Source organism: Tursiops truncatus, chromosome 5 (genome assembly GCF_011762595.2).
Source record: "Tursiops truncatus isolate mTurTru1 chromosome 5, mTurTru1.mat.Y, whole genome shotgun sequence".
Classification (NCBI taxonomy): Eukaryota; Metazoa; Chordata; class Mammalia; order Artiodactyla; family Delphinidae; genus Tursiops; species Tursiops truncatus.
The window spans coordinates 101,740,047-101,766,566 of record NC_047038.1 but is presented as its reverse complement, the minus strand read 5'-3'; the positions used below and the strand labels follow the sequence as shown (position 1 = coordinate 101,766,566).

General features: G+C 35.9%; 1 protein-coding gene across 15 annotated transcripts in view; it reads right to left on the bottom strand.

Moving 5' to 3' along the window:
- The window catches only part of PTPN13 (protein tyrosine phosphatase non-receptor type 13), a 247,129-nt gene that overhangs the window by 35,334 nt on the left and 185,275 nt on the right, over positions 1-26,520 (bottom strand). For 12 of the 15 annotated variants that reach the window (XM_073805434.1, XM_019926679.3, XM_019926680.3 and 9 more), the window contains 14 exons: positions 25,293-25,378; positions 24,434-24,596; positions 22,857-23,071; positions 22,644-22,742; positions 20,892-21,259; positions 19,544-19,724; positions 18,110-18,271; positions 17,413-17,584; positions 17,101-17,311; positions 13,681-13,751; positions 11,256-11,317; positions 8,888-8,981; positions 8,035-8,172; positions 7,847-7,935 (listed from right to left, as the gene is read on the bottom strand). In XM_073805434.1, coding sequence (XP_073661535.1) covers positions 7,847-7,935; positions 8,035-8,172; positions 8,888-8,981; positions 11,256-11,317; positions 13,681-13,751; positions 17,101-17,311; positions 17,413-17,584; positions 18,110-18,271; positions 19,544-19,724; positions 20,892-21,259; positions 22,644-22,742; positions 22,857-23,071; positions 24,434-24,596; positions 25,293-25,378 — 2,111 coding nt within the window. Of the gene's footprint in view, positions 1-897; positions 1,185-6,679; positions 7,178-7,846; positions 7,936-8,016; positions 8,173-8,887; positions 8,982-11,255; positions 11,318-13,680; positions 13,752-17,100; positions 17,312-17,412; positions 17,585-18,109; positions 18,272-19,543; positions 19,725-20,891; positions 21,260-22,643; positions 22,743-22,856; positions 23,072-24,433; positions 24,597-25,292; positions 25,379-26,520 lie in introns of those variants that run through there. The other 3 variants (XM_073805438.1, XM_019926687.3, XR_002174695.3) reach the window with 3 other exon arrangements.

Here is a 26,520-nt window from a genome sequence, read left to right as displayed (position 1 = left end):
TCTGAATATTTAAAAAAACGCTATGGAACTCTTTAAAACTACTCAAATGTAGGTAATATTCGAGAAACGTTAAGATGAAACAAAACTTTTCTAGAATACTGGTTCAGTCTTTCAGCGATGAAGATTAGTCATATTTGTCTCTTTTGAATTTGCCTTCTTATGAATATAATTAACATTGTGACTTTAACACATTTAGATTTTGAAACACATGAAACTTTTTCATGTTTTTATTTCAGTACCTTGTGTCCTCTTTTCCTAAATTTGTTTTTTGCTTTCTTTGTTTTGCTTACCATTAGTCAAAATCTCTTCTAAAGCAGAAGTCTCACCTATTCAAGTGCTAATTTGTTTTTCAGGATCGACTGGCCCGAAATACTTGGTCTTAAACATCTTGAATTCTCAAGACACAAATTTGTGGGCTCTATCTGTACTACGGTGGCAGGACAACTTATGTATTATTTACATAATATTTCCTAATAACTGGTAGGAATATTCTCCCTCCAAGAACCTTAATTTTTGGATTTGTTCTGGATAGTTTTACATCCTAATTCTACTATGTGAACTTTAGAATCATTTCACAAAGCCACCCTGCCTCTTATTAAAACAAACAACGAAACAAAACAGAAACCTCAAAATATTTTATGGGACCATATTTAATTTAGAGGTGAATCTAGGGAGAACTTAAATTTTAGATTTTTTCTATCAAAGAACAAGGAATGTTTTTCTTTAATACTTCTTTTGTGCTTCTCTGTAGAGTTTTAAAGTATTCATAATATAAATATGTACATTCTTGGTTGAATTTATGCCTAGAGCTCTTGTTTTGTAACTATTGTGAATAAAATTTGATTATACACATATAATTAAATTTTCCATATCCACACAAAGACGTGTACATGAGTGTTCTTTTTTCTTCTTTTAAAAAATTTATTTATTTTATTTATTTATTTTTGGCTGCATTGGGTCTTCGTTGCTGCGCACGGACTTTCTCCAGTTGTGGCAAGCAGGGGCTACTCTTTGTTGTGGTGTGCGGGCTTCTCGTTGCGGTGGCTTCTCTTCTTGCAGAGCACAGGCTCTAGGCATGTGGGCTTCAGTAGCTGTGGCATGCAGGGTCAGTAGTTGTGGCGCACAGGATCAGTTGCTCCACGGCATGTGGGATCCTTCCAGACCAGGGATCGAACCTGTGTCCCCTGCATTGGCAGGCGGATTTTCAACCACTGTGCCACCCAGGAAGCCCTTGATTATATTTTATAAGTGGCTAAGACAAAGACTGTGTTATGAACTGACCTGTGTCCTGCCAAAGTTCACAGGTTGAAGCCCTAACCCCCGATGGGACTGTATTTGGAAATAGGGTCTTTATGGAGATAACTGAGGCTAAATGAGGTCATGAGGATGGGGCTCTAATCCAATAGGATTGGTGTCCTTATAAGAAGAGGAAGAGACACCAGGAGTGTGTGCACACAAAGGAAAGACCATGTGAGGACACAGCTAGAAGAGAGCTGCCTACAAGCCAAGGAGAGAGGTCTTGCCAGAAACCAAACCTTCTAACACCTTGATTGTAGACGTCCAGCCTCCAGAACTGTGAAAAGATAAATTTTCTCTCTCTTTTTTTAAGCCACTCAGGTTGTGGTGTTTTGTTATGGCAGCCCAAGCAAACTAGAACAGACTACAAACTCAAATGCCTGCAGTAATCAGAAAAATAATATAAACCTTTGAAATGCTGGGGTTGAGGGCATTATTCTGTCTTGTGAGACCTAGAATTTACATTATAAAGAAATAGGAATCTTTGCTGCATTACTGTTTATAATAAATTTAATACTCATAATATATATTCAATTTAATAAATTATGGTATATCTATGCAAGAGAATAATAGGGAAGCATTAGAAAGTATGAGACAGAGAGGGCAGACAACAGAAGCAGGAACTACAGTCCTGCAGCCTGTGGAACAAAAACCACATTTGCAGAAAGACAGACAAGATGAAAAGGCAGAGGGCTATGTACCAGATGAAGGAACAAGATAAAACCCCAGAAAAACAACTAAATGAAGTGGAGATAGGCAAACTTCCAGAAAAAGAATTCAGAATAATGATAGTGAAGATGATCCAGGACCTCGGAAAAAGAATGGAGGCAAAGATTGAGAAGATGCAAGAAATGTTTAACAAAGACCTAGAAGAATTAAAGAACAAACAAACAGAGATGAACAATACAATAATTGAAATGAAAACTACACTAGAAGGAATCAATAGCAGAATAACTGAGGCAGAAGAACGGATAAGTGACCTGGAAGACAGAATGGTGGAATGCACTGCTGCAGAACAGAATAAAGAAAAAAGAATGAAAAGAAATGAAGACAGCCTAACAGACCTCTGGGACAACATTAAACACAACAACATTTGCATTATAGGTGTCCCAGAAGGAGAAGAGAGAAAGGAGCCGAGAAAATAGATTATAGTCAAAACTTCTCTAACATGGGAAAGGAAATAGCCACCCAAGTCCAGGAAGCACAGTGAGTCCCATACAGGATAAACCCAAGGAGAAACATGCCGAGAAACATAGTAATCAGACTGGCAAAATTTAAAGGCAATTCATTGAAAGCTGCAAGGGAAAAATGACAAATAACATACAAGGGAACTCCCATAAGGTTAACAGCTGATTTCTCAACAGAAACTCTACAAGCCAGAAGGGAGTGGCATGATATACTTAAAGTGATGAAAGATCTATATTCACTGATGAATATAGATCTAAAAATCTTCAACAAAATACTAGCAAACAGAATCCAACAACACATTAAAAGGATCATACACCATGATCAAGTGGGATTTATCCCAGGGATGCAAGGATTCTTCAATATACACTAATCAATCAATGTGATACACCACATTAACAAATTGAAGATAAAAACCATATGATCATCTCAATAGATGCAGAAAAAGCTTTTGACAAAATTGAAGACCCATTTACGATAAAAACTCTCCAGAAAGTGGGCACAGAAGGAACTACCTCAACATAATAAAGGCCATATATGACAAACCCACAGCAAACATCATTCTCAATGGTGAAAAACTGAAAGCATTTCCTCTAAGATCAGGAACAAGACAAGGATGTCCACTCTCACCACTATTTTTGAACATAGTTTTGGAAGTCCTAGCCACGGCAATCAGAGAAGAAAAAGAAATAAAAGGAATACAAATTGGAAAAGAAGAAGTAAAACTGTCACTGTTTGCAGAGGACATGATAGTATACATAAGAAAATCCTAAAGATGCCACCATAAAACTACTAGAGCTAATCAATGAATTTGGTAAAGTTGCAGGATACAAAATTAATGCACAGAAATCTCTTGCATTCCTATACACTAATGAGGAAAAATCTGAAAGAGAAATTAAGGAAACACTCCCATTTACCATTGCAACAAAAAGAATAAATACCTAGGAATAAACCTACCTAGGGAGACAAAAGACCTGTATGCAGAAAACTATAAGACACTGATGAAAGAAATTAAAGACGATACCAACAGACAGCGAAATACACCATGTACTTGGATTGGAAGACTCAATATTGTGAAAACGACTATACTACCCAAAGCAATCTACAGATTCAATGCAATCCCTATCAAACTACCACTAGCATTTTTTATGGAAGTAGAACAAAAAATCTTAAAATTTGTATGGAGACACAAAAGACCCTGAATAGCCAAAGCAGTCTTGAGGGAAAAAAACAGAGCTGGAGGAATCAGACTCCCTGACTTCAGATGATACTACAAAGCTACAGTAATCAAGACAATATGGTACTGGCACAAAAACAGAAACATAGATCAATGGAACAAGATAGAAAGCCCAGAGATAAACCCACGCACCTACGATCAACTAATCTATAACAAAGGAGGCAAGGATATACAATGGAGAAAAGACAGTCTCTTCAATAAGTGATGCTGGGAAAACTGGACAGTTACATGTAAAAGAATGAAATTAGAACACTCCCTAACACCATACACAAAAATAAACTCAAAATGGATTCGAGACCTAAATGTAAGACCAGACACTATAAAACTCTTAGAGGAAAACATAGGAAGAATCCTCTTTGACATAAATCACAGCAAGATCTTTTTGGATCCACCTCCTAGAGTAATGGAAATAAAAACAAAAATAAACAAATGGGACCTAATGAAACTTCAAAGCTTTTGTACAGCAAAGGAAACCATAAACAAGACGAAAAGACAACCCTCAGAATGGGAGAAAATATTTGCAAATGAATCAACGGACAAAGGATTAATCTCCAAAATATATAAACAGCTCATGTAGCTCAATATTGAAGAAACAAACAACCCAATCCACAAATGGGCAGAAGACCTAAATAGACATTTCTCCAAAGAAGACATACAGATGGCCAAGAAGCACATGAAAAGATGCTCAACAGCACTAATTATTAGAGCAATGAAAATCAAAACTACAGTGAGGTATCACCTCACACCAGTTAGAATGGGCATCATCAGAAAATCTACAAACAACAAATACTGGAGAGGGTGTGGAGAAAAGGGAACCCTCTTGCACTCTTGGTAGGAATGTAAATTGATACAGCCACTATGGAGAACAGTATGGAGGTTCCTTAAAAAACTAAAAATAGAATTACCATATGATCCAGCAATCCCACTACTGGGCATATACCCAGAGAAAACCATACTTCAAAAAGACACATGCACCCCAATGTTCATTGCAGCACTATTTACAATAGCCAGGTCATGGAAGCAACCTACATGCCTATTGACAAATGAATGGATAAAGAAGTTGTGGTACATAGATACAATGGAATATTACTCAGCCATAAAAAGGAATGAAATTGAGTCATTTGTTGAGACGTGGATGGATCTAGAGACTGTCATAGAGAGTGAAGTAAGTCAGAAAGAGAAAAACAAATATCATATATTAATGCATGTATGTGGAATCTAGAAAAATGGTACAGATTAACAGGTTTGCAGGGCAAAAGTTCAGACACAGATGTAGAGAACAAATGTATGGACACCAAGTGGGGAAAGCCACAGGGGGGTGGGGATGGCAGTGTGCTGAATTGGGCAACTGGGATTGACATGTATACACTGATGTGTATAAAATTGATGACTAATAAGAAGCTGCTGTATAAAAAAATAAAATTCAAAAATTAGAAAAAAAGAAACGAATAGTAAACTCTATTCAAGTTATTTGTATGGAAATATGTTAATATAAATGTTTCAGACATTACATGAAATTTCTAAAAATCTTATAGGTTCTGGTATAATGTTATAAGTCATAATTCTAGTTTACTTTAAAATATATATCTCAGAAGTAACTTAATTTGCTTGTCAACTGCATTATTATGAACTTTCATCAAATCTTAAACCGTGGTCATTTTTTAAGTCTTTTGTCATTTACAGACAGTTCTGGGTGTACTCTGATGCTTTTGCAAAAATGTTCCTATAAAAGAGTTTCATCTTCAAGGAATTCATTGAAAAGACTGTGACAAGTACAGGTTTCTGGTAACTGACTGCTGAACTGAATGAATAAGCATTTTCAGAACTCTAATGGAAAACTGATGAACTCATAAAAGTGCTAACAAAAGATCAAGATGAAAAAAAATTAATTACATGGGACTGAGTGAACTGATTATAATTTTTGTGACTTTGTTTGAATAAAAAAAGTGTGATGTAAATTTATGTAAAAACTTAATGTAAAACAATGCCACTCTTCTCACATATTTTCTCATTTTGGAAAATACAGATATTTTCTGTTAAAAACGTGATTTATGCTGACATGTAATAGGTTGATTATTGTTATTATAAATGAATTAATAAATATTTTTAAGTTTCAAAAAGAAAAAGAAAATATGAGACCGATTTTTACATATTAGTGGAAAGAGTGTAATGATCAATTTTAACTGAGAACCAAATTTGGAATCACGTGACAAAAAGTATATTAAATTACATGTTTTCATATGTATAATAGAAGGGTAAAACCCAATATTTTAACAATAGCTATCTCAGATGAAGATGAGGAATGGGTAAAAAAAGGAGCTTGCATTTTTTTTTTTTTTTTTTTTTGCGGTACGCGGGCCTCTCACTGTTGTGGCCTCTCCCGTTGTGGAGCACAGGCTCCAGACGCACAGGCTCCAGACGCGCAGGCTCAGTGGCCATGGCTCATGGGCCCAGCCGCTCCGTGGCATGTGGGATCTTCCCAGACCGGGGCACGAACCCGTGTCCCCTGCATTGGCAGGCGGACTCTCAACCACTGTGCCAGCAGGGAAGCCCCAGGAGCTTGCATTTTTAAATGATTCTGTTTAAAATATTTTTTTTACAATGAGGATGTAGTGTCTTCGTTATCAAAATAAAAAAAGCAACTTGAATGTAGGTTTCTGCTATAAACTTTTGTTATAATAGCTCAGTGTAAAAGAGAATCTATATTATGTTAAGCTTTTTTTTTTTTTTAAAGAAAAGGCATTGGATTTTGAAATGGATATTAAAGATTTTTATTTACTGTCTTAGTTAAGAGACTTCAGAACATACATTTTAAGGGGTATTTTAAATAGTATTAATAAAAATATGATTAGTATGATTTAAAATGTTCAGAAAATCTTTTTCAAAGAGCTTATTGTTATAATTATTAATATTTAGATAGTACAAAAGAACAATAACTTAAGTAAAAACACTACAGCATGATACATTGTGAGCTATTTAATATTTGTGTAATCATTTTTTTAGATTAGGAAATACATACTAAAACAGATATAAGCTTCCTTGTATTTACATACATTAATTATATATAAGTATTTAATGAAAATAATCACGTGTATATGAGATTGTGTGTGGGTACATGCGTGGTAAGAATCCAGACCAGCTTAGTTTTGACAATTTTGAAGGTGTTCGATAGGAAGAATCAGAAGCCTTGTGAGGGAAATTATCCTAGAACAATGGGCAAGATCAGATTCATATAAATAGGGTGATGCCTAGTTTGAGCAGGCTTACATATTATTTATCTACTATTTCATGCTTTTTTCTTAGTCAGTTCAATGTCCCATAAGATCTGAAGTCTTAGTCTTAAATAAGTCTATGATTACATTTTTGAAAATTAATTGTTTCTTTCTCTTCCTCCTTCTTCTTCTTTTTTTTGGCTTGGGGAAACTTGAATAGTAATTCTTTCCCTGGCATAGGATGACTCTTAAATGCAAAAAATAAAATTAATCTCAGATGATTCCAACTTTGGGGTTTTATTTTTTTTAAGATTTTAACAAACGTATATACTATATATTAAGCACTAATTCCTGTACAGCTTATTTTTACTAGTTTGCATCCAACTAGTTTAATGTATTATGAATGTCAGCTGTCTAAATCTTTTAAAACATGTCTCAACTGAAATTGCAGAGCAATCAGAGCAAAAGCCACGGAGTAAATGAAAGAATGCGATGTTTCCATGATAATTAAGACCAAGGATCCACGAGGGGCAGAAGAAAACAAGCACTCAAGGATAAAAATCAAGTTTTCTACCTAGGTTAGGTATTAACTGGAATGGGATCTTGGAATTACCAACTTTGATTTGGTGTAATAATAATGAAGATGCAAAAAAAGAAAAAAAAAAAAAAGATTTTTGGGCACTATTTTCCTGAATGGAAACCTTCACCAAAAGAGGTTAAATGATTTAAAGGCAAGTTTTCTCCAAAATGAGTAAATGACATCAGTTCTAATTCTTACTGAGGTTACTAACCAGCCATCAGGATATTATCTTTAATACTTAGAAGGGAAACTGGTAGGTAGGGAGAGGTAAGGCCTCATCAGAGAATTCTAACAAGATATAGCATCACAGAGTGTTTACCTAGGTATTATCCTTACCTCCGTAAACTCTTCAGGTAAAGGTGAACCATCATAGTCTGTATCTTCTGCTCTCTCTTCACATAACTTCCCAATGGTTTTCAATGCACCTGGGAAAGAAAGAAATAGGCCAAGAGGAATTAAAATGCTCTGTAGAGGCCTTCCTGTACTCCTTCCGTGTACCAACTTACTCATTCTGGTTCATCTACCTGGAGCACAGGCATCTCGTGCTGCATTATTTTGGTTTAAAAGATTCTGAGCTTCCTCATCCACAACATCCAGCAGAGACTGGATAACTTCAGCTTCTTGAGGATCATCATAAATATCATCTTCTTGTACATCAGATTCTTGAAAAACAGTAATTTACATGGGATTTTACTTTAAAAAATATTGGTATGAGAAAGAGACAATGTGTCAAATATAATATGCCAGGTCTTTCAAATTTTAAGCATCCACTTTGAAAAACCAGCCATGACAGGAAAAGTGGTTTACACTAATGGGACCCAGGCATTTTTAGTTCTAGAGCTACTTTGGCTGTTATGACAAAAGACCACACAAATGCAACTGAATAAACCAAAATCAATCTCTGTGATACACCTTTTCAAAGGACATTAATAATTTAATGTTTATTTCCCTAACTTAATCCCAAATTGTTAATTTATAAAAGAAACTAAAGAAATTTCAACCAAAGAAGTTATGTTACAAAGATTAAGGATATAATAGGGCAGCCCAAACATCCCCAAGAAAAAATGTCTCAGTTATTAGGTAGCCAGTGAATTGCTGCTTCAAAAAAATACAAGAAACAATTATCAAACAAAACTGCTATCTCTTCAATCATTTAAAAATCATTTTAATCTTAGAGATGAGAATGAATACTGGACATTTGTACAGTAGTGCAGCTAATATTAATTTTACGCTGTTCTTTTATTTCTCTGAACAATAATCTTTCCTTTTAAAGCTACAGGAACATGTAAGGCAAATAAGAAAGGCTGCCAACATTTCTTTATTACTTGAATTATTAGGGCATTTAGAGTAACTGGATGACTCGATTTGGGAAACTACCTTTGGATAGAATCAGGTCTGCTGATTCCTTCATCTGATAAGTAGAACATTTTCTTTCAGGGTACAAAATTTCAATTATTTCTTCCCCATTAACCTAAAGTATAAAACCAAAGCAAATCATTAGTTTTCTATTTTACTAACATCCAGGATTAGGAAGGGACTGCACACTGTCCCTCCATGTCCTTCTCCCTTTCTTTCTTGGTACAAAATCCTTTTTATATCTCCCCACCTTGGATCAGTGCTTCTAGGAGATATCAGTGCAATGAAATATGCAAAGGGTATGGGACTTTCCATCATCAGATATGCCTGGAAACACTAGATTAAGCAACATTAAATCAATATTTTTATTCCAAGAATTCTCACAATGCTTACTAATATAAATTTTGAGTTGTCAAAAGAGAAATGTATTATGTAGTATTTCCTAAATTTATTTGACTGCAGAAATCTCTTTTTAAGGCATATTCTATGGGATCTGTCTTCCATAGAACTTTTTTGAGAAGTTAAATAGACCTACTAAGAAGTTCAGGGAAATGAGAAAAAAGTCAATCTTTTAAGTATTTGTGAAGTTGTTACATGGACATAGTCTTCAGTTTAGCAATCTGATCAACTGTTGGCTATAAAGATTTTCAAATCTAGTCTAAACCTCATCTCAATTTAAGGAAAATAGCAATGGATTCATAACTATAAGGTACTAATTAAATGGAAGGTAACTTTTAAATTCAATGGTTAATTGTGAAGCACTTCATGGCACGTAGCCTATTAAAAGAAAGATGATTAGGGCAAAATACAATATTAAATGATTAGAATAAATTAAAATAATTTTATACAAATAAAGCGTGGTTTGCTTTAAAGATTTTACTTTTTTTATTAAGATAAAAGGTAGACCTAGAGTCTGTCATACAGAGTGAAGTCAGAAAGAGAAAAACAAATACCGTATGCCAACACATATATATGGAATCTAAAAAACAACAAAAGAAAAGGTCATGAAGAACCTAGGGGCAAGACGGGAATAAAGATGCAGACCTAATAGATAATGGACTTGAGGATACAGGGAGGGGGAAGGGTAAGATGGGACAAAGTGAGAGAGTGGCATGGACATATATACACTACCAAACGTAAAATAGATAGCTAGTGGGAAGCAGCCGCATAGGACAAGGAGATCAACTTGGTGCTTTGTGACCACCTAGAGGGGTGGGATAAGGAGGGTGGGAGGGAGGGAGATGCAAGAGGGAAGAGATATAGGGATATATATATATGTGTAACTGATTCACTTTGTTATAAAGCAGAAACTAACACACCATTGTAAAGCAGTTATACTCTAATAAAGATGTTAAGAATAAAAAAGATAAAAGGTAGAGATAGTAGATGCAATGAAATTATCTCTTCATAAATAATGGTTACATAATGTCAAAAAATTTCACTGGATTGTAAAATTCCACTCTTCATGAGAAATTCATAGTACAGACATTAGTATTCAAGGACAGAATATCATTTAGGAGACTTCCTGGAAGATTTTAACTCCAACAAAAAATGTTTACAATCACGAATAACAAAAGTTCTAATTCCAGAAATCTTGTTGAGCTGATAAGATTTTCAGATTACTAGGAGGGAAATGCCTCAGCTCTGGATTTTACGTGGAAAGATATTTGAGTAGTGAGGTTGAGAATAGATTGCATGAGATGCGTGTGAGATAAAACAGTTCCATGAAATGAAGATCCAGCTGGAAGCTGTGTATATTACATGCCAGAAAGTAAAAAGAAATGTTAGCCAAACAAATGGGTATAAATGTAGCCTTAAATAAAGAGCTTGAAAGTGGAATTTAGTTACGTATTAAAATATTTTTGTTAAAACACCTCCAGATTTCCCTGTGATAATCTTAAATGATTTAGGTTCTTTCATTTTATTATGTAGTAAAGCATTTTCTATGTCTTTAAAAAAGCAAGTAAGCCTATTTCTTTTGCCACTACAGTTTTGCCTCACTAGTAGCAGAGATCTGTCATTTGAGAGTCACTGCTGGTCAATGTTAACCCACTCTTAATTACATTTTTCTCTTCTGGGTATCTAAGAGACAACCAAAAGAACTGTGCATATTAATAAAAAATCCCAGCACTAAAGCTATCTATATAAGTAATCAGCCTATTTAAGAGCTGAATGTGTGCCCGATGATGTAGGGTTACTTGTGTGGGGGCTTTTCATTGTGTGTTACTTAGTAAGTCCTATTAGTTCACTAAGTACATGTATCTAAAAATCAATACATGTGTCTAAAAAAGGCAAATATTTAAATATGAAATCAGTTTGGTTCAAAATACAAACAAGCTACTTATTTAGATAAGGAAGTAGGACACAAAGAAGGTGGCTTTTCACTTACCTTGGAGAATGAGTTATTAGGTGTGAGTGCCGGTTTGCCACAAGGCTCCACAATGTGATGACCTGAAGGAAGAACAGAAAGAAAAGGATGAGCCACTCAGAACCACATTAGGGACAACAAAATAGTGAAAGAAAACCCATATTTCTGCGCATGTTCTTATTTTTATTAATACACTAAGAGAGGTCATATCACAAAGTGATTAAAATCAACTAAATGGAATCAAATATTAGAGAAGGGTTTATTCCAAGGACAAAGCCAATTTCTTAAAAGAAAATAGTTTGCATAAAAGCTCAGTGTGGGCTAAATGTTTCTAGTGTGAGACACTAAATATAGATTTTCCCAACTAAATGGAAGAGACATTACAGATGCTGAACTATATAGTCACTGGAAAGATAGTAGGTCCTTTATCTCATTTCACAAAGACTATCAATTTAACACAGAAAAATAAGTATGGATACAACTGGAAAGGACTTTTAGTATATTTATAAACCAAATGTGGATTTTAACTCTTAGATATCAGCACAAAAATTCAATACATATATTAAAAATGATATTGTTTCCCCTACAGTTAAAAATTAGATTCATTATTTCCAGGAGATACCTTATTAAACTACCAGGAAAAATAATTAAAAAGTATACCAAAAATGAACCACTGGTTCAAAAGAATCATACTGGAGTAGTATAAAGCACAATAGTTTGTTATTTGTAATCTCTCCCATCTGTTCCCCCTGTTCCTCTCTCCCCCTCTGTCCCCAGGCAACCACTAATCTCCTTTGTCACTATAGATTAATTTGCACTTTTGTACAATCTTGTATAAATTGAATAATACAATATGGATTCTTTTTTTGTCTGGTTTCTTTCATTCAGCATACCTATTTTATTTTAATTATGTTGTTGCATGTATCAACAATCTATTCATTTTTATTGCTGAGTAGTATTCTGTTGCTTGGATATATTACAAATGGTTATTCATTCAACAGATTTTAGACATTTGAGTGGTTTCAGATTTTGGTTATTACAAAGAAAGCTGCTAAAAAATTCCTGTACAAGTTTTTGTGTATGAATATATGCTTTGTTTTATCTTTAGTAAACAAACAGGAGTGGAACGGCTGGATCATATGGTGGGCATATGTTTAAATTTTTAAGAAACTGTCAAACTGCTTTCCAAAATGGTTGTACCATTTTACATTTTCATCACTACAAGAGAGTTCCTATTACTGATACTATGTGATTTTCAGAATTCATAAAGAAATTAGGCCTGAGAATCTCATAAAGACAGATTACTAGGCAGTTTCTACAAGGGGGCAGGGCACAGCTACCCTCCTCTGCCTTGAAAGTTACAAACAGGAGTGTTCTCAGAGGTCACTAGAAAAATGCTCTCCTGACTGTTCTGTGAAGTAGTTTGACTCTAATGTGAACCAGAACTATTAGAAAGCAGCAAGAAGGACCCCTAAGGCATTCAGGTAACAACAGAGAACAAAGATAATCAAACTACAACTGCAATTGGCAGATTTCTTTTAGCTATTTTGGTATTTACTGCCTGATAACCTAAAAGTTTAGTTATATAAGAAGTACTAAGAAGTACTGGATTTACATTTCAAATACTCTTTAAGTTCAACCACATTCCCCTGTACCTAACATTCTTATATGAATACTATCAATAAAAGCTGCATTTACTGAGCCTGATTATGTGAATGAGAGCACGGAGTCAGACATCCTAGGTTTAAATTCTGGCTTGACTATTTATTAACCCTGTAGCTTGGGCAAGTTATCAAACTTTTCTGTCCCTTGGTTTCCCCTTCTATAAAAGGAGGATAATAGTAATACTAGTCTCACAGGGTTGCTGTGAGGATTTGAGCATCTAGAAGAATGCTTAGTCCAGAAAAAGCATTAAATTAATGTTTGCTGACACAACTATTAAGATTACAATTTCTATTACTATGCTAGAATATAAGACAGATACTTTGTTTACTCATTGCTATATTCACAATGCCCAGTACACTGCCTGGCATAGAGAAGAAATTTAGTAACTGTCTGAATAAATTATTATGTGACAATCATTGTGGCAAGTATATTATTGTATTTATGTCTCATTATAACCTTAACAGATAGATACTATTAATGTTCTTATTTTACTGGTAGAAAATAGAGGCTTAGATACAGATCAAGTAACTTGCTAAGGTTACACAGGACTTGTAAACTCAGTTCTATCTGGCTTTAAATGCCATGCTGCTCTACTCTTTCCTATTATGCACAGAATATTAGAGATGCTTTTATTTAAGTGTAATTTTTTCACTCAGATCCTGCAAAACAGTCTGGAAGGGCAATAAAAACATTTTGGTGATAGTATCCAAACTTGCTTTTGGGGAAAAAAATAGTTACCTCTCTATAACTACTTGCTGTCATAAAATGACTATATCCTTACCATTGGCTTTGGCTGACTTTGGAGCTGAAACAGCAGACATCTTAGAACTGGGAACCACTGGATGACCATTTCTGTGTTGTTTACAAAAAACAAAACAAAACAAAACGCAATTGCAAATTATTTAAGATGTTTGTTTAAATATCCTTCAAGCCATCTGTTAACTATTTAGCCTCAGGAGCTTTATTTTAGATGGGCTTCAGGGGTTCTAGGTACTTCCTGAAGCTGCAGACAAAATTTTATCAGGGTTCATCTATACATGGTTGAGGGAGACATTCTTGACTGAAAAAAGATTAAGAATCACTTCTTTACATAATCTTTCTTGGGTTTCAGTTCAATACATCACCATATTTCCCCTCTCATTTAAAACACTGGTAATATTCATGATCTAATAACTTAGTTCACTGTCACTCAAGTGATAGTTCAAAGATAACCACACTCAGAAGTCACAGATCACTAAGTTTTGCCTATCTAAAGCCCCTGATACGTGTTTTTCTTTGGAATTACTTTAAGTGAAAATCTAGACAAAATACATATATTCAAAGCATTATAAGAATAGTACAACCCAACATGAAAAACAGTCAAGAGACAGCACCTTGGAAGAGTATTAGAATGTGATTTTATTGTTGCTAATACTTGAAAGAAAAGGGAGGTTGCCTAAGGTATACAGTGTTGGGAGAGGCAATCAGCCATGGGTCCTAAGCAACCCTGTATGTTCTTGCTGGGTACCTCAGAAATGCAAAGGCTCTAACCACTTTTTATCTGGGCCAATTCTCAAGGCTATGTTCATGGTGAGCAAGCTTGAGGAATTATGTAATCTCTCTACCCAAACAAAATGCAAGCTTTCTTACAGGCTGCTATAAAGTGGTGGGTTCCCTGGCTCTTCTTACAGTACTCTTCTCCTGTACTATAACCCACTGCATGTACAGAAACCCACTAGGCCCACATATGTCATCTCCATGGGACTTGGAGGACATGGGAACCGACACCAATACCATGCTCATGCTGCTTGCTGTGCCTTTAGTAATAAGGTCTTTTGTTTCCGATACAGGAGTTTCATATCTTCTACCAGCATTCATAAAACAATAACTGGCTAGTTTATTAGTTTGCAAATAGGGTAAAATTACAGACACTTTACAGTTCTTGACAAATAATTACCACAAGTATACAACCCTCCATTACTGTTACCCTGTAGACTTTATTATTTCTTTAATTTTTAAATAAATTTATTTATTTTATTTTTGGCTGCATTAGGTCTTTGTTGCTGCGCGCGGGGGCTACTCTTCCTTGCGGTGCGCGGGCTTCTCATTGCGGTAGTTTCTCTCGTTGCGGAGCACGGGCTCTAGGCACGCAGCCTTCGGTAGTTGTGGCACATGGGCTCAGCAGTTGTGGCCTGCGGGCTCTAGAGCACAGGCTCAGTAGTTGTGGCTAGTGGGCTCAGTTGCTCCACGGCATGTGGGACCTTCCCAGACCAGGGCTCGAACCCGTGTCCCCTGCGTTGGCAGACAGATTCTTAACTGCTGTGCCACCAGGAAAGCCCCCCTGTGGACTTAAAAGAGGGCAGAAATAAAACAACAGAGGAGAGAGAGCTGGAAGAAGAATGAAGGGTAAGGTAACTATGACTGCTACTACTGTATCTACTGTATCTACAGCTACTACTGTACTGTAGTGACTTCAGCAAAGATAAAAGTAGAAAGAGAAAAGAAACTGATTTTAGACCTAGGGTAAGGGCTGCTCTAGTGATTTGGAGGCAAAAAATTCATCTAGATCTATGGTTAGCAGAAATGTTTTCATAAAAACATTTTCCAGGTTGTTTAAACACTCTCCTCCTCCACTAATTAACATTCAGGTACACCTATGAAAATAACTGTATGCCAATCTAATTTTTATAAATATTGAAGAAAACCGGTCAGGGGTTATGTTCAAGGGAAAAAGTATACAATCTAACTTAAAGGTTCAGAAGGAAAAATGGGTTTATGATCAAATGATTTAATTAACAGTTTCTATATTTTGGAAGACATACTATATAAAACTCACCATGTATCGCAGATACAAATGTGAAGTTTTCTCTTATGTAACATAAGACCGTAATCTAGAAAGCCCGGGTTCATGTACATGTGGCAGGTGGAGTAACGGCCCCCCAAAGATGTCTGCATTATAATCCCCAGAACCTTTGAATATGTTATCTTGCATGGCAAAAGGAATTTTGCAGATGTGAGTAAATTAAGGATCTAGAGGTGAGGAGATTATTCTGGATTATCTGGCTGGGCCCAATGTAATCACAGGGGTCCTTATAAGTTAAACAGAGAGGTAGGAATGTCAGAGTCAGAAAGATGTGACGACCAAAGCAGAGAGTGCTGTGATTGCTGGCTTTAAAGATGGCAAAGGGCTATGAACCAAGGAATATGGGCAATGTCTAGAAGTTGGAAAAGCAAGGAAATGGATTTTCTCCTGGAGCCTATGGAAGGGAGCTTGCCAACACCTTGATTTTAGGACAAAGAATTTGTAGTAATTTAATAGTAGTAAGAAACTAATACATAGGGACTTCCCTGGTGGTCCAGTGGTAAAGAATCCACCTTCCAGTGCAGGTGACACGGGTTCAATCACTGGTTGGGGAACTAAGATCCCACATGCCGCGGAGCAACTAAGCCCCTGTGCCACAACTACCGAGCTCGCACACCTCAGCTAGAGAGCCCACCTGCTGCAAACTACAGAGCCCACACACCCTGGAGCCTGCACCACAACTAGAGAAGAGAAAACCCGCATGCCACAACTAGAGAAGCCTGGGCGCCGCAACAAAGAGCCCATGCACCGCAATGAGCACCTCAACGAGTGCTGCAACAAAAGGTCCCACATGCCGCAATGAAGACCCAATGCAGCCAAATAATAAAAACATTAAAAAAAGAGAAACTAATACATATTTTTTTTCAATTTATTTCCATTAAGTGAAAGAAAAGTTGCTATTAGCATTTTTTATAACGTGAAATTGTCATGAGGTATAGTGAATGTGATGGTCTATGCCCCATTGGTTGTAGACATGACTTTCAGGTAGGACTGACCGTGTCCCAGCTCTGGGAATCGGCCAGGACTGGCCTGGGCCAGTCAATACATTCTTATCCCTTTTCCTCATCAGGGCTGGTCTTAATTTAGGTCTAAGGCAATCAGCGCACAGCCCTTGCTTTACTCCAGTGATTGCTGAGACCTGTTTGAGGATTGCTCTGGATAGTGTGGGATGCAGGTGCGAGGCATGAAAACTGGCACCGACATTTGACTACTATGAAGGAAGCACATAAATTACTAACCCCCATTCACTTAGTCTGTGAATTACTAATTCAGGAATATCTTTAAGAAAACCTAGTATCTTTTAATGGCCTGAAATGCATGTGCACACACAAACAAAATCCGTGAATAACTGTAGAGTACCTTGTTGCTTTCAGCACCACTGAAGGCAGTGACATGTCTAATGCTCTCCTAGCTTCTTCCAAAGTCATTCCTTGTGTGCAGACTCCGTTCACATAGTGGATGATGTCTAAGAGCTGGAGATTACCCTCAGTGGCTGCAACTGACCTTGGATTGATATCACTAACATATACCACTTGATGAAGGCTGTCGTGACCTCCAGATAAGGAAAAACCTTTAGGGAACAGAAAAATATTTGTTTCCTTAGTCTTAACAGTACTTACTCTTAATCTAGCCAAGAAAAATCACACTGCACAAAGCTTGAATTTGCATTACCCAGCTCCTCTTTGTTGCATGTAAATGTAATGTCAGGTAGCAAATCAGGCAGCATTAGCATCCTGGGTAATTCTAGAACTCGGCCAAGAACTAATCTGACTGTCTTGGGTGCAGCTCGGAGTAGATTCACTGCATCTGTGTGAGTCATTTTTGTAACATCTGTATCATTAACCTATAAAAATGAGAATGGGGCAAAGTAGGATTACAATGACTGGAACACATAAGTTGCCAACAAAATACAGTAATTTCCCTAACTTTTTATATAATTTATTTTAGCCAGTAGGAGATTCACAATAAAGAACGGTCTCTAGTTTATTGGTAATCCCCTCTACTGTGGAAATCATGAACACAATGACCAAGTAATTATAAATGAAATAATAATGTAAAATACCTAACAATAATGTAAAATACCTAACAAATGTCATTACTTTGCTAATACAGAAAATTTATTCTTATAGCAATTTAAGAAACTTTCTCTTCCTGAGACCCAAGATAGCTTGTTTAATGCCTTAACTGAGATTAAGCATTTTCCAAATTATTACTATATAAAGGCCTTTACTTTTAAGAGGTGGAGAAGGAAAACATAAACCAAGCAGTGAAATAGAGTATTATATTAACTCAACCTTCTTGCTTTTCCTTCTTCGGTCCTGGATTGATCTCTGGTCACATTTGCACAGAGTCTGTTTAAATGTCTCACCTTTATGAGCCGGTCCCCAGGTCTTAGCCTTCCATCACTTTTGGCTGGATCCTGAATGACATCATGAACATAACAACCAATACTCTGATTGCCTTTGGTTACTGTAAAACCCAGGCTTCCTTTTTCCGACTTAATTAGGGTAATGTGGAGTTCTATCATCTCCTAAGGGAAGAAAACAGTGATTCTTTTAGGTTGTCTATTTTGCTGTAAAGGCAAAGAGAAAGACAAATATTTCCATTGATTAACACAGGAGGACACTACACCTTAAAAGGTTACTTAACTTGCCCAAGTGAAGAAGCCAGGTATGTCCAATTCTAGAAAATGCCTCCCTGCCCATGTAAGAGTTGAGTTTAAATTCAACATTATGTGCTTGTCTAGAGATAGCTGAGACAGAACTTACTCATGCTTCAATTCTTGTATTTTCAGAACAAACAGTGACAAACACCCATGCCAAGAGCAACAAAAGAAAGTTTTTTTGGGGGTAAATACATGAAGTCTGGGTGACTAAATATCACAACTTGAGGTATTTAGTTGTTGTATAATTTTTTTTTTTTAGATTTCAATTGAGATAAGGTTGCTTACAGCTTACAGGCATGATGACAGACTTGTAAGGAAATTGTTCAAAGATTATTTTCACTCTGTTGCTGAGAATGAAGTTGAAGATGTAGATGCTACACACACACACACACACACACACACACACACACATGCAATTATAGGAAAATGAAGTACCTGGAAAGATTAACTCCAAAATGTTTATGGTTTTTGAGTGGTGAGATTATAGGTGGTTTTAATTTTTGTTTTCTAATTTTCCTATAATAAATATTTATTACTTAGGTAACAAAAATAAAAACAGTATTGAAAAAGGGTGATTTCGAATCAGTGTTAAGCATATTATTCTTGGAAATTTGGCTGGCTTCCAAACTGAATTTGTAGCTTTAGAAGTTCTAGGGCTATTAGTAAAGAAAAGGATTCCATTTATAGGCACCCATAAAACAGTGTGGAGGAGAATAAAATTACATTCAAACTTGATTAAAAATTAAACAGGTAACTCATCAGAATTTGGGAAATAACAGGTACTGTGCTAGGTGCTCTACATATGTTATTTCATTTAATCCTCACCACAATACTATGAGGTTACTAGTCTCATTTTAGAGCTAAAACTACTAAGACTCAGAGGATTAAGTAATTTGTCCATAGGCACCTGCCAAACTACAGCAAGTCAGTGGTAGAGTCAGGATTTATACTCAGGTCTTTCTGCCTTTTTCCCGAATTCTCAGCAGAGAAACATACCAGCCAGATATGTTAACTATTTACTGAACATAGATATGAGGCTAATCTAAAACACAGCCTTTTCCCTAAAGGGAAACTGTGGAGGACTACATTTTACTTGAGAAAATATGGAATTTTCTTCATACAAAGGAAATAACTCACCAGTTCAAAGTCTTCAAGGTGGTTTTCCAAGTCATTTTTCAAAGACGTCAAGCTTTCCTGTCTAGTTGGCTCAGAAGTGTGACATTTATGACATTTATCCATTGCATTAGTGGAAGCAGATTCTGACTGAGATTGACAACTCTGCCCAGGAGTTACAGCGGGTGGTCGAGGGGAAGGATTACTACAGAGACAAAGTAAGACTATTTTCAAACACATTGCAATGTCAATATAGTAAGTTTGTGCCACAAACAGAAAATGCTCAACAAATATTTATGTTTGCTTTTTATTGAGATCCTAAGCTACTTTTTGTCTGATTCTGGACTATGAATTTATTTCACATCTGTTCTATGCCAACATTACTGATTCTTATTCTCTGTCTACCTCTTTAAGCTGCAAAAATCAGTATGAAAAGTTAAGTAGGTATACTTTTTTTGTTGTTGTTTTTTGCGGTATGTGGGCCTCTCACTGTTGTGGCCTCTCCCCTTAACGGAGCACAGGCTCTGGACGCGCAGGCTCAGCGGCCATGGCTCACGGGCCCAGTTGCTCCGCGGCATGTGGGATCTTCCCGGACCGGGGCACAAACCCGTGTCCCCTGCATTGGCAGGCGGACTCTCAAACACTGCGCCACCAGGGAAGCCCTAAATAGGCATACTTTTGACTCCTAGTTGTTAATTCAAGGCTGAAGCTAATGTTATCAGAAGCCTAATGTGTGTTTCAACATAAGAAAAAGGAAGAAATAAGAAAAGAGTAAGTCTTATTCTTGTAGTTATTTTGGATGACACAATAGGAAAAAAACAACAAAAAAAACTTGAACATATACATAGTTGGACCTGAATATACCCAAAGTTGTAGCTAAACCATAAAATGTCTGAATGACTCTCATAGGTGTAGATGTAGTCTTTCCCTTTGTATTCCTCTATGCTTTCGATCATTTCTTCTGTCCCCCTCTTCAGTACTCTTTTATGTCCTACCTTTTGCAAACTCTCTACCCACTTCCTCCCTACCGCTTCCCTTTATATGTCTACTCCTTATTCTTCTATCCCATCACTATCAAAATAAGTCTCTTCTCCTTCTGGTAAATAATATGAATGATGGTGAAATACAAAAAACTTTCTTAATTACTAGTTAATATGCTCAAAAGAGCAGCAAGGCTCAGGTCAAATGGGTAGAGAGTGTGCTAACTAAAACTGTCAGACGCAATAGCTAGATATCCAATAGAGTCACCTTCTGCCTAACGATTGTGAGGTTCACAGATAGACACATTTCATTCTTAGAGAAATGGAGGTGGCTGCTCTTGTTATTAACACTAACCAGCTGCTTTGAGGGCTACACATAATATTGACAATACCTGTCCTCAAGTTCTGGTTTATTAGGTGTTTTCTGAGGATAGTAAAACATGGTACAAATGGTAGTTTCTTGACTCATGAGTGCGTCGTGTTGACTTTGTGCCTGTGACACCATGTTGCTTAGAGTCTGATGCAAAGCTGAACTCCAGCTCATGTTTGGTATCTTTGCTGGAGCTTTCACTAAGTCGTCTTCTCCACTGCCACTACTGTCACTATAACTGTCTCTCCTGGATGGGGACGTGCATGGTTTCTTGCTTTTGTCAGACATTTCATTTTCATCTGAGCTGGTGCCTTGCTCCACACATGCTGTCTGAAGAGGGTCTTTACTGTTGTTGTTTGGAGGTACTTGTGCTGGAGAGTGCAGTGGGGTCTGTAATGGACACATTTAAAGAGATCAGAGTGTGACAACTTATATTAACTTATATTTTCATTTGGTTGAAAATGAACGTGTTAAACATAAGCACTTCCTATTAAAATATTCATTTTTTTGCTAATAAAAAATGTTATTTTTTTCTCTCATTAGAGAAAAAATCATATATAAAAGTAACAGCTGTTAATATTGTACAACTTGTACTTTCATTCATAATTAGAGTTACAGTATATATTAATATCATACTTTGTACCCTGCTTTCAAAATTTAGGTTTCTACCATGAGTATCTTCTGAGATCCTTAAATATGCTTTGAAAACAACTGCATAAACCATATAATAATCTTACAGATGGCTATAGCTTTAATTTATTTCAGAATTTTTTTATTGGATACAGAGTTGTTTCTAGCTTTTCACTATAAATAGAAATCTAGAACTTCTTTGTATGTAGATTTTCACCTGAGTTTCTCATTATTTCCTTGTAATTTCCTGTAACAGAAATAGAATTTTCTATATTCAGCACGTAAGATGTTTTTAAAGGCCTTGTTAAATATTTCCAGATTGCTTTCCAGAAAGATCATATCAATTTACATACTCAAGAAATTTCCACTCAGTTCTTTCTATCTGGTTCCCAAAATCAATGTAGTCTCTTAAAATGCTATTTATAATGCACCTTACAGAAATGTTACTTTCCTGTTAATGTCCTTATAATACTCCCTCCTTCTCCCGGATATAAGGGTTAAAGTTTCTGGGGCCGGACACTCCTGCCTTTCATACACAGGTATCATGTTCATTGGTAACGGAGCACTATTTTAAGTAGACAGGCCAGAGGCTGTCTTTCAATTAGATTATTATTCATCTATGTATGGATTCCCACCTATCAGTATGCAATGTATAAATAACCATCAAAATAGATTTTGGATCCTTTAGCTATTCCTTAACATAAGAAAGGAAATGGAAAAACATACTGCCTATGTGATTTCTAGTATTAAAAGTTAAGGCAAAAAATCTTAAATAATTCTCATTTTCATCTAAACTAGCTCAGAATGAGGATTACATTTCCAAATTTGATTCAATGAAGAAATGGACAAAAGGTTTTTGTAGCCATTGTTTTATGTCTTTTTGTATTTATATTTGGAAAATAAATTCCTAAAATCCTAGAATCTTAGAATTGGAAGGGAGAGAAGAGAAAGTGAACTAAATTACTTTATATTACAAACATAGATTACACTCAGAGATTATGAGACCCACACAAGATAATACTCCTAGTTAAAGAAGTAACTAGGATGAAACCCAGGAGATCAAACTATGATGAAACCACTACAACTGAATTAATCATTCAATTGATACTCTGTAAATATAGAAATTACTTTTCCTAAGTCTCACCAAAGGAGCAGGGTAGATTTCTGGTAGCACACCAGGTGGTGGTCTACAGAGAAGCAAGGATACTTCTGGAGATGTTCCCCTGAGAGTGGATATGACTTCCTGTGGGTACCATGAGTGAGAAATGAAGATACAGTTAAACCAGCACTATGAAATCATTCTGAAAAGCCAATCTAACTCATTAAAAATGCTGCACTCAACATGCTGGGGGCTCACCTGCTGAGACAGTCCTTTCAAAGAGGCTCCATTCACTTTCAAGATAACATCTCCCACATCAATTTGTCCACTTTCTGCTGCTGGCTGTCCCGGAAAAAGCTTTTTAACCCTTACTATGCTGATGTTCATTTGTTCGGGTATAAGATTATCTTCTCGAGAAAAACTGAACCCTAGGCCTGAGCTATTTTTAAACAATTTCACCTCAAATGTATTCTCTGGAGAAAAAAAAAAAAAAATAAAGAAAGTAAATATTCTTAACAGGCTGTGTATACATATGAACATATAAACATATATACTTTTAGATACATTTTAAAAAGCCCATTTCCACCGTATTTACAGCTTTATATGCAATTATTGTATGCTTATTCTATATTTAAATCCTATTTCACACTCTCTATTATTAAGAAAACTTAAGCTGCATGAACTAATATGCTGTTTGAACAGAAAAGTGGGTTCTGAAATAAGGGTTCTGAAAATGAAACTATGTTTTAATTCCATATGTTTTATAAAACTGTACAATGACAGAGAAAAAGAGGGAAAAAAACAAGAAAGGAGAAGAATAAGAGAAATTCAGGTATACAATGGGAAAGAGATGGTAAGAAGAGCAAAACAGATGATAGAGAAGGGTTAAGGGCAAGTGAGGTGACCTTCTAATATTTAGGTGAGGTACAATTTAATCCAGAAAATTGCAAAGCACTGTGATAAAATTCTCATCAACAAAAGAAATTAAAAGAACAATAACCCGGAAAGCATGAAAAACATATTTAGAGAAAGAGTAATGGAAGAAATAAAGAATGTAAGGCAGTGAGATTAAGTGGATACACTAATTTTATTTTCATAATCAGGGAAAATAATATAGCTTGGGCTAATATTTTCTTTTTATTTTGGAGAATAATTCAGAGTTGCTAACATTTGTATAATCAAAGAAAAATTTAAAATAAAGACAAAACAATGACCAAATACCACCACTACCATTTATAAAGTAAAGGACATTTATAACCTCAAAAGGAAGACAGATGGACTCAGAGGGCACTTCCGTATTATGAACACATTCAGCCTTATGAAAAACTCACTACCACATCAGTCTTAATTTCCTTATTTTACTTCCAATTAGTGGTATGTCCAAAGGCTAGCAAAGTTTGTAAGAAAAACCAGTATCTGGGAACTGTTAGTGAATTTCTGCCCAGGCTTAGCTTCACAAGTCCATACAATTAAACAGAAATATAAAAAATGTAAGAGTCAAGGTTTCATATGGGTTTGAAGCCATTCTCAGCAATTATTTATATTTTTCCTGTACAAATTTTATTTTGAATTTGACAACTATTTAAGGCACTATTAAATGACCATAATTTGCTTTGTGCATGATTTCATTATCCAAAGCCTTTCAGACTTCAACAGCTACAAACGTGTCTGTTTTTTTTTTTAATTTAGTATAGTGCTGCATCAGATTATTATTTACACTTGACAAGAATAAATAAAGAGACCCAGGTATGAATTGTGATCCAACATGTAAAAATCACATTTTAAATAATCCAGGAATAAGTTTAATGTGAGGTGACAGTCTCCCAAGGTCTGACCTTCAGTAACAAAGCTGTAGTCTTTTATGTGAGTCATTTTCTTCATCATTTTTTCTGGGGCTTGACTTTGGGCATCTGGATCTGAGAGGGTACACTGTGGGGTTACAGGGACATGTTCTTTGGATGCTGGAGACTGTCCCTTTTCTAACAACAGATGAACCACCTGGACAAATAGAACAGTACTTCATTAACTTAGAAGAAAGTTTTATAAGAAAGTAGGTAAGTTTTCAGGACTTCGTATAGTTGATGGTATAAAATCATTTAAAGTAACTACCTGGTCTACCAAAATACAAGTAGAGGGAGAAAAAAATAGAGGGAAAAAGCAAGGGACTGAAAATTTCAAAATCAAGGTTTTGAAAACTGTATAAAAAGATAAACTATTAGAAAGAAAAAACTTCTATTATAAAAATAATATAAACATGTTATAGAAAATTCAGATATTAAAATAAAATCACCACTAACCTAATAATATAAAGATCTTTATAAATAATTTGGTAAACTCCCTGACTCAAAATGTATTAGACCAATGGAATTTAGCCTCTGGGCTGAAATAACTAGAAGTGAAAATCACTAGATATTTGTACATGTTTATGAAAAATTTTTTAATGCAATCTGCCTCCTTCCTCCTGTCAGATCTCTGGTAATATAAGGGCTAAATGTGACAGAGAAAGCCAGCTTCCTAAATAAAAATCCTCAACATAATACTTGCTTCCCAGTTTGGAGGGAAAAATACAAGCATGTTTACACGAATCAGGCTGTTTCTTGACTAATAAATTTGGAGATCTCAGTGAAATTGGTATTATTCACACATTATTATGTTTTATGGTATCTAGAAAAGGTTGGTAGAATGATCTATTACCTGTCCTGTATTTCTCAGTGTCTCCACAGCTTGCTTATGAGTAGCTCCTTCCAGACTAACTCCATTGACAGCTAGGACACGATCACCTACAAATTAGGCAGTAATGTTGAAAGAAGCAAATCATAAAATAAAGATTCTACATGTTCTTTAATACCTTATGGTCTCGTTTTTGTACTAATTTGCTTGAGGAGGGACTCAGACAAATTCTGGACAAAACTGTGTCACAGAGTTTCTTTAACATGTACTTAATTCCTTTCTCAATTCTATGGCTAATCATTTTTTTTTTTTGTGGTACGTGGGCCTCTCACTGTTGTGGCCTCTCCCGTTGTGGAGCACAGGCTCCGGATGCGCAGGCTCAGTGGCCATGGCTCACGGGCCTAGCCGCTCCGCGGCATGCGGGATCTTCCCGGACCGGGGCACGAACCTGTGTCCCCTGCATCGGCAGGCAGACTCTCAACCACTGCGCCACCAGGGAAGCCTTATGGCTAATCATTTTAGAACAGAATATTGTATATATTATAAAATCTGTTTAAATTAGGGAAAAAAGATAAACTGAACTACAAATGTAGAGAGACTGGAGAGAACAAACCTAGTTAGTTCTTATTAGAAATGCAGATGTCAGTGTTTTTGCAAGGGCAATATCCCTTTTGCAATCTCTGGCAATTTGCTTCTTAGAAAGTATCAATACAAAACATGAACTAAAACACTGTCAAGATATTTTCTGATACGAGAGAATAAGCTTAAAATAAGAGTTTTTGGCCCACCTCCTAGAGTAACGAAAATAAAAACAAAAATAAATAAATGGGACCTAATTAAACTTAAAAGCTTTTGCATAGCAAAGGAAACCATAAAAAAGACCAAAAGACAACCCTCAGAATGGGAGAAAATATTTGCAAACAAAGCAACTGACAAAGGATTAAGCTCCAAAATATACAAGCAGCTCATGCAGCTCAACATCAAAAGAACAAACAACCCAATCCAAAAATGGGTGGAAGACCTAAACAGACATTTCTCCAAAGAAGACACACAGATTGCCAACAAACACATGAAAAGATGGTCAACATCACTAATTATTAGAGATATGAAAATCAAAACCACAATAAGGTATCACCTTACAATGGTCAGAATAGCCATCAACAAAAAATCTACAAGCAATAAATGCTGGAGAGGGTGTGGAGAAAAGGGAACCCTCTTGAACTGTTGGTGAGAATGTCATTGGTACAGCTGC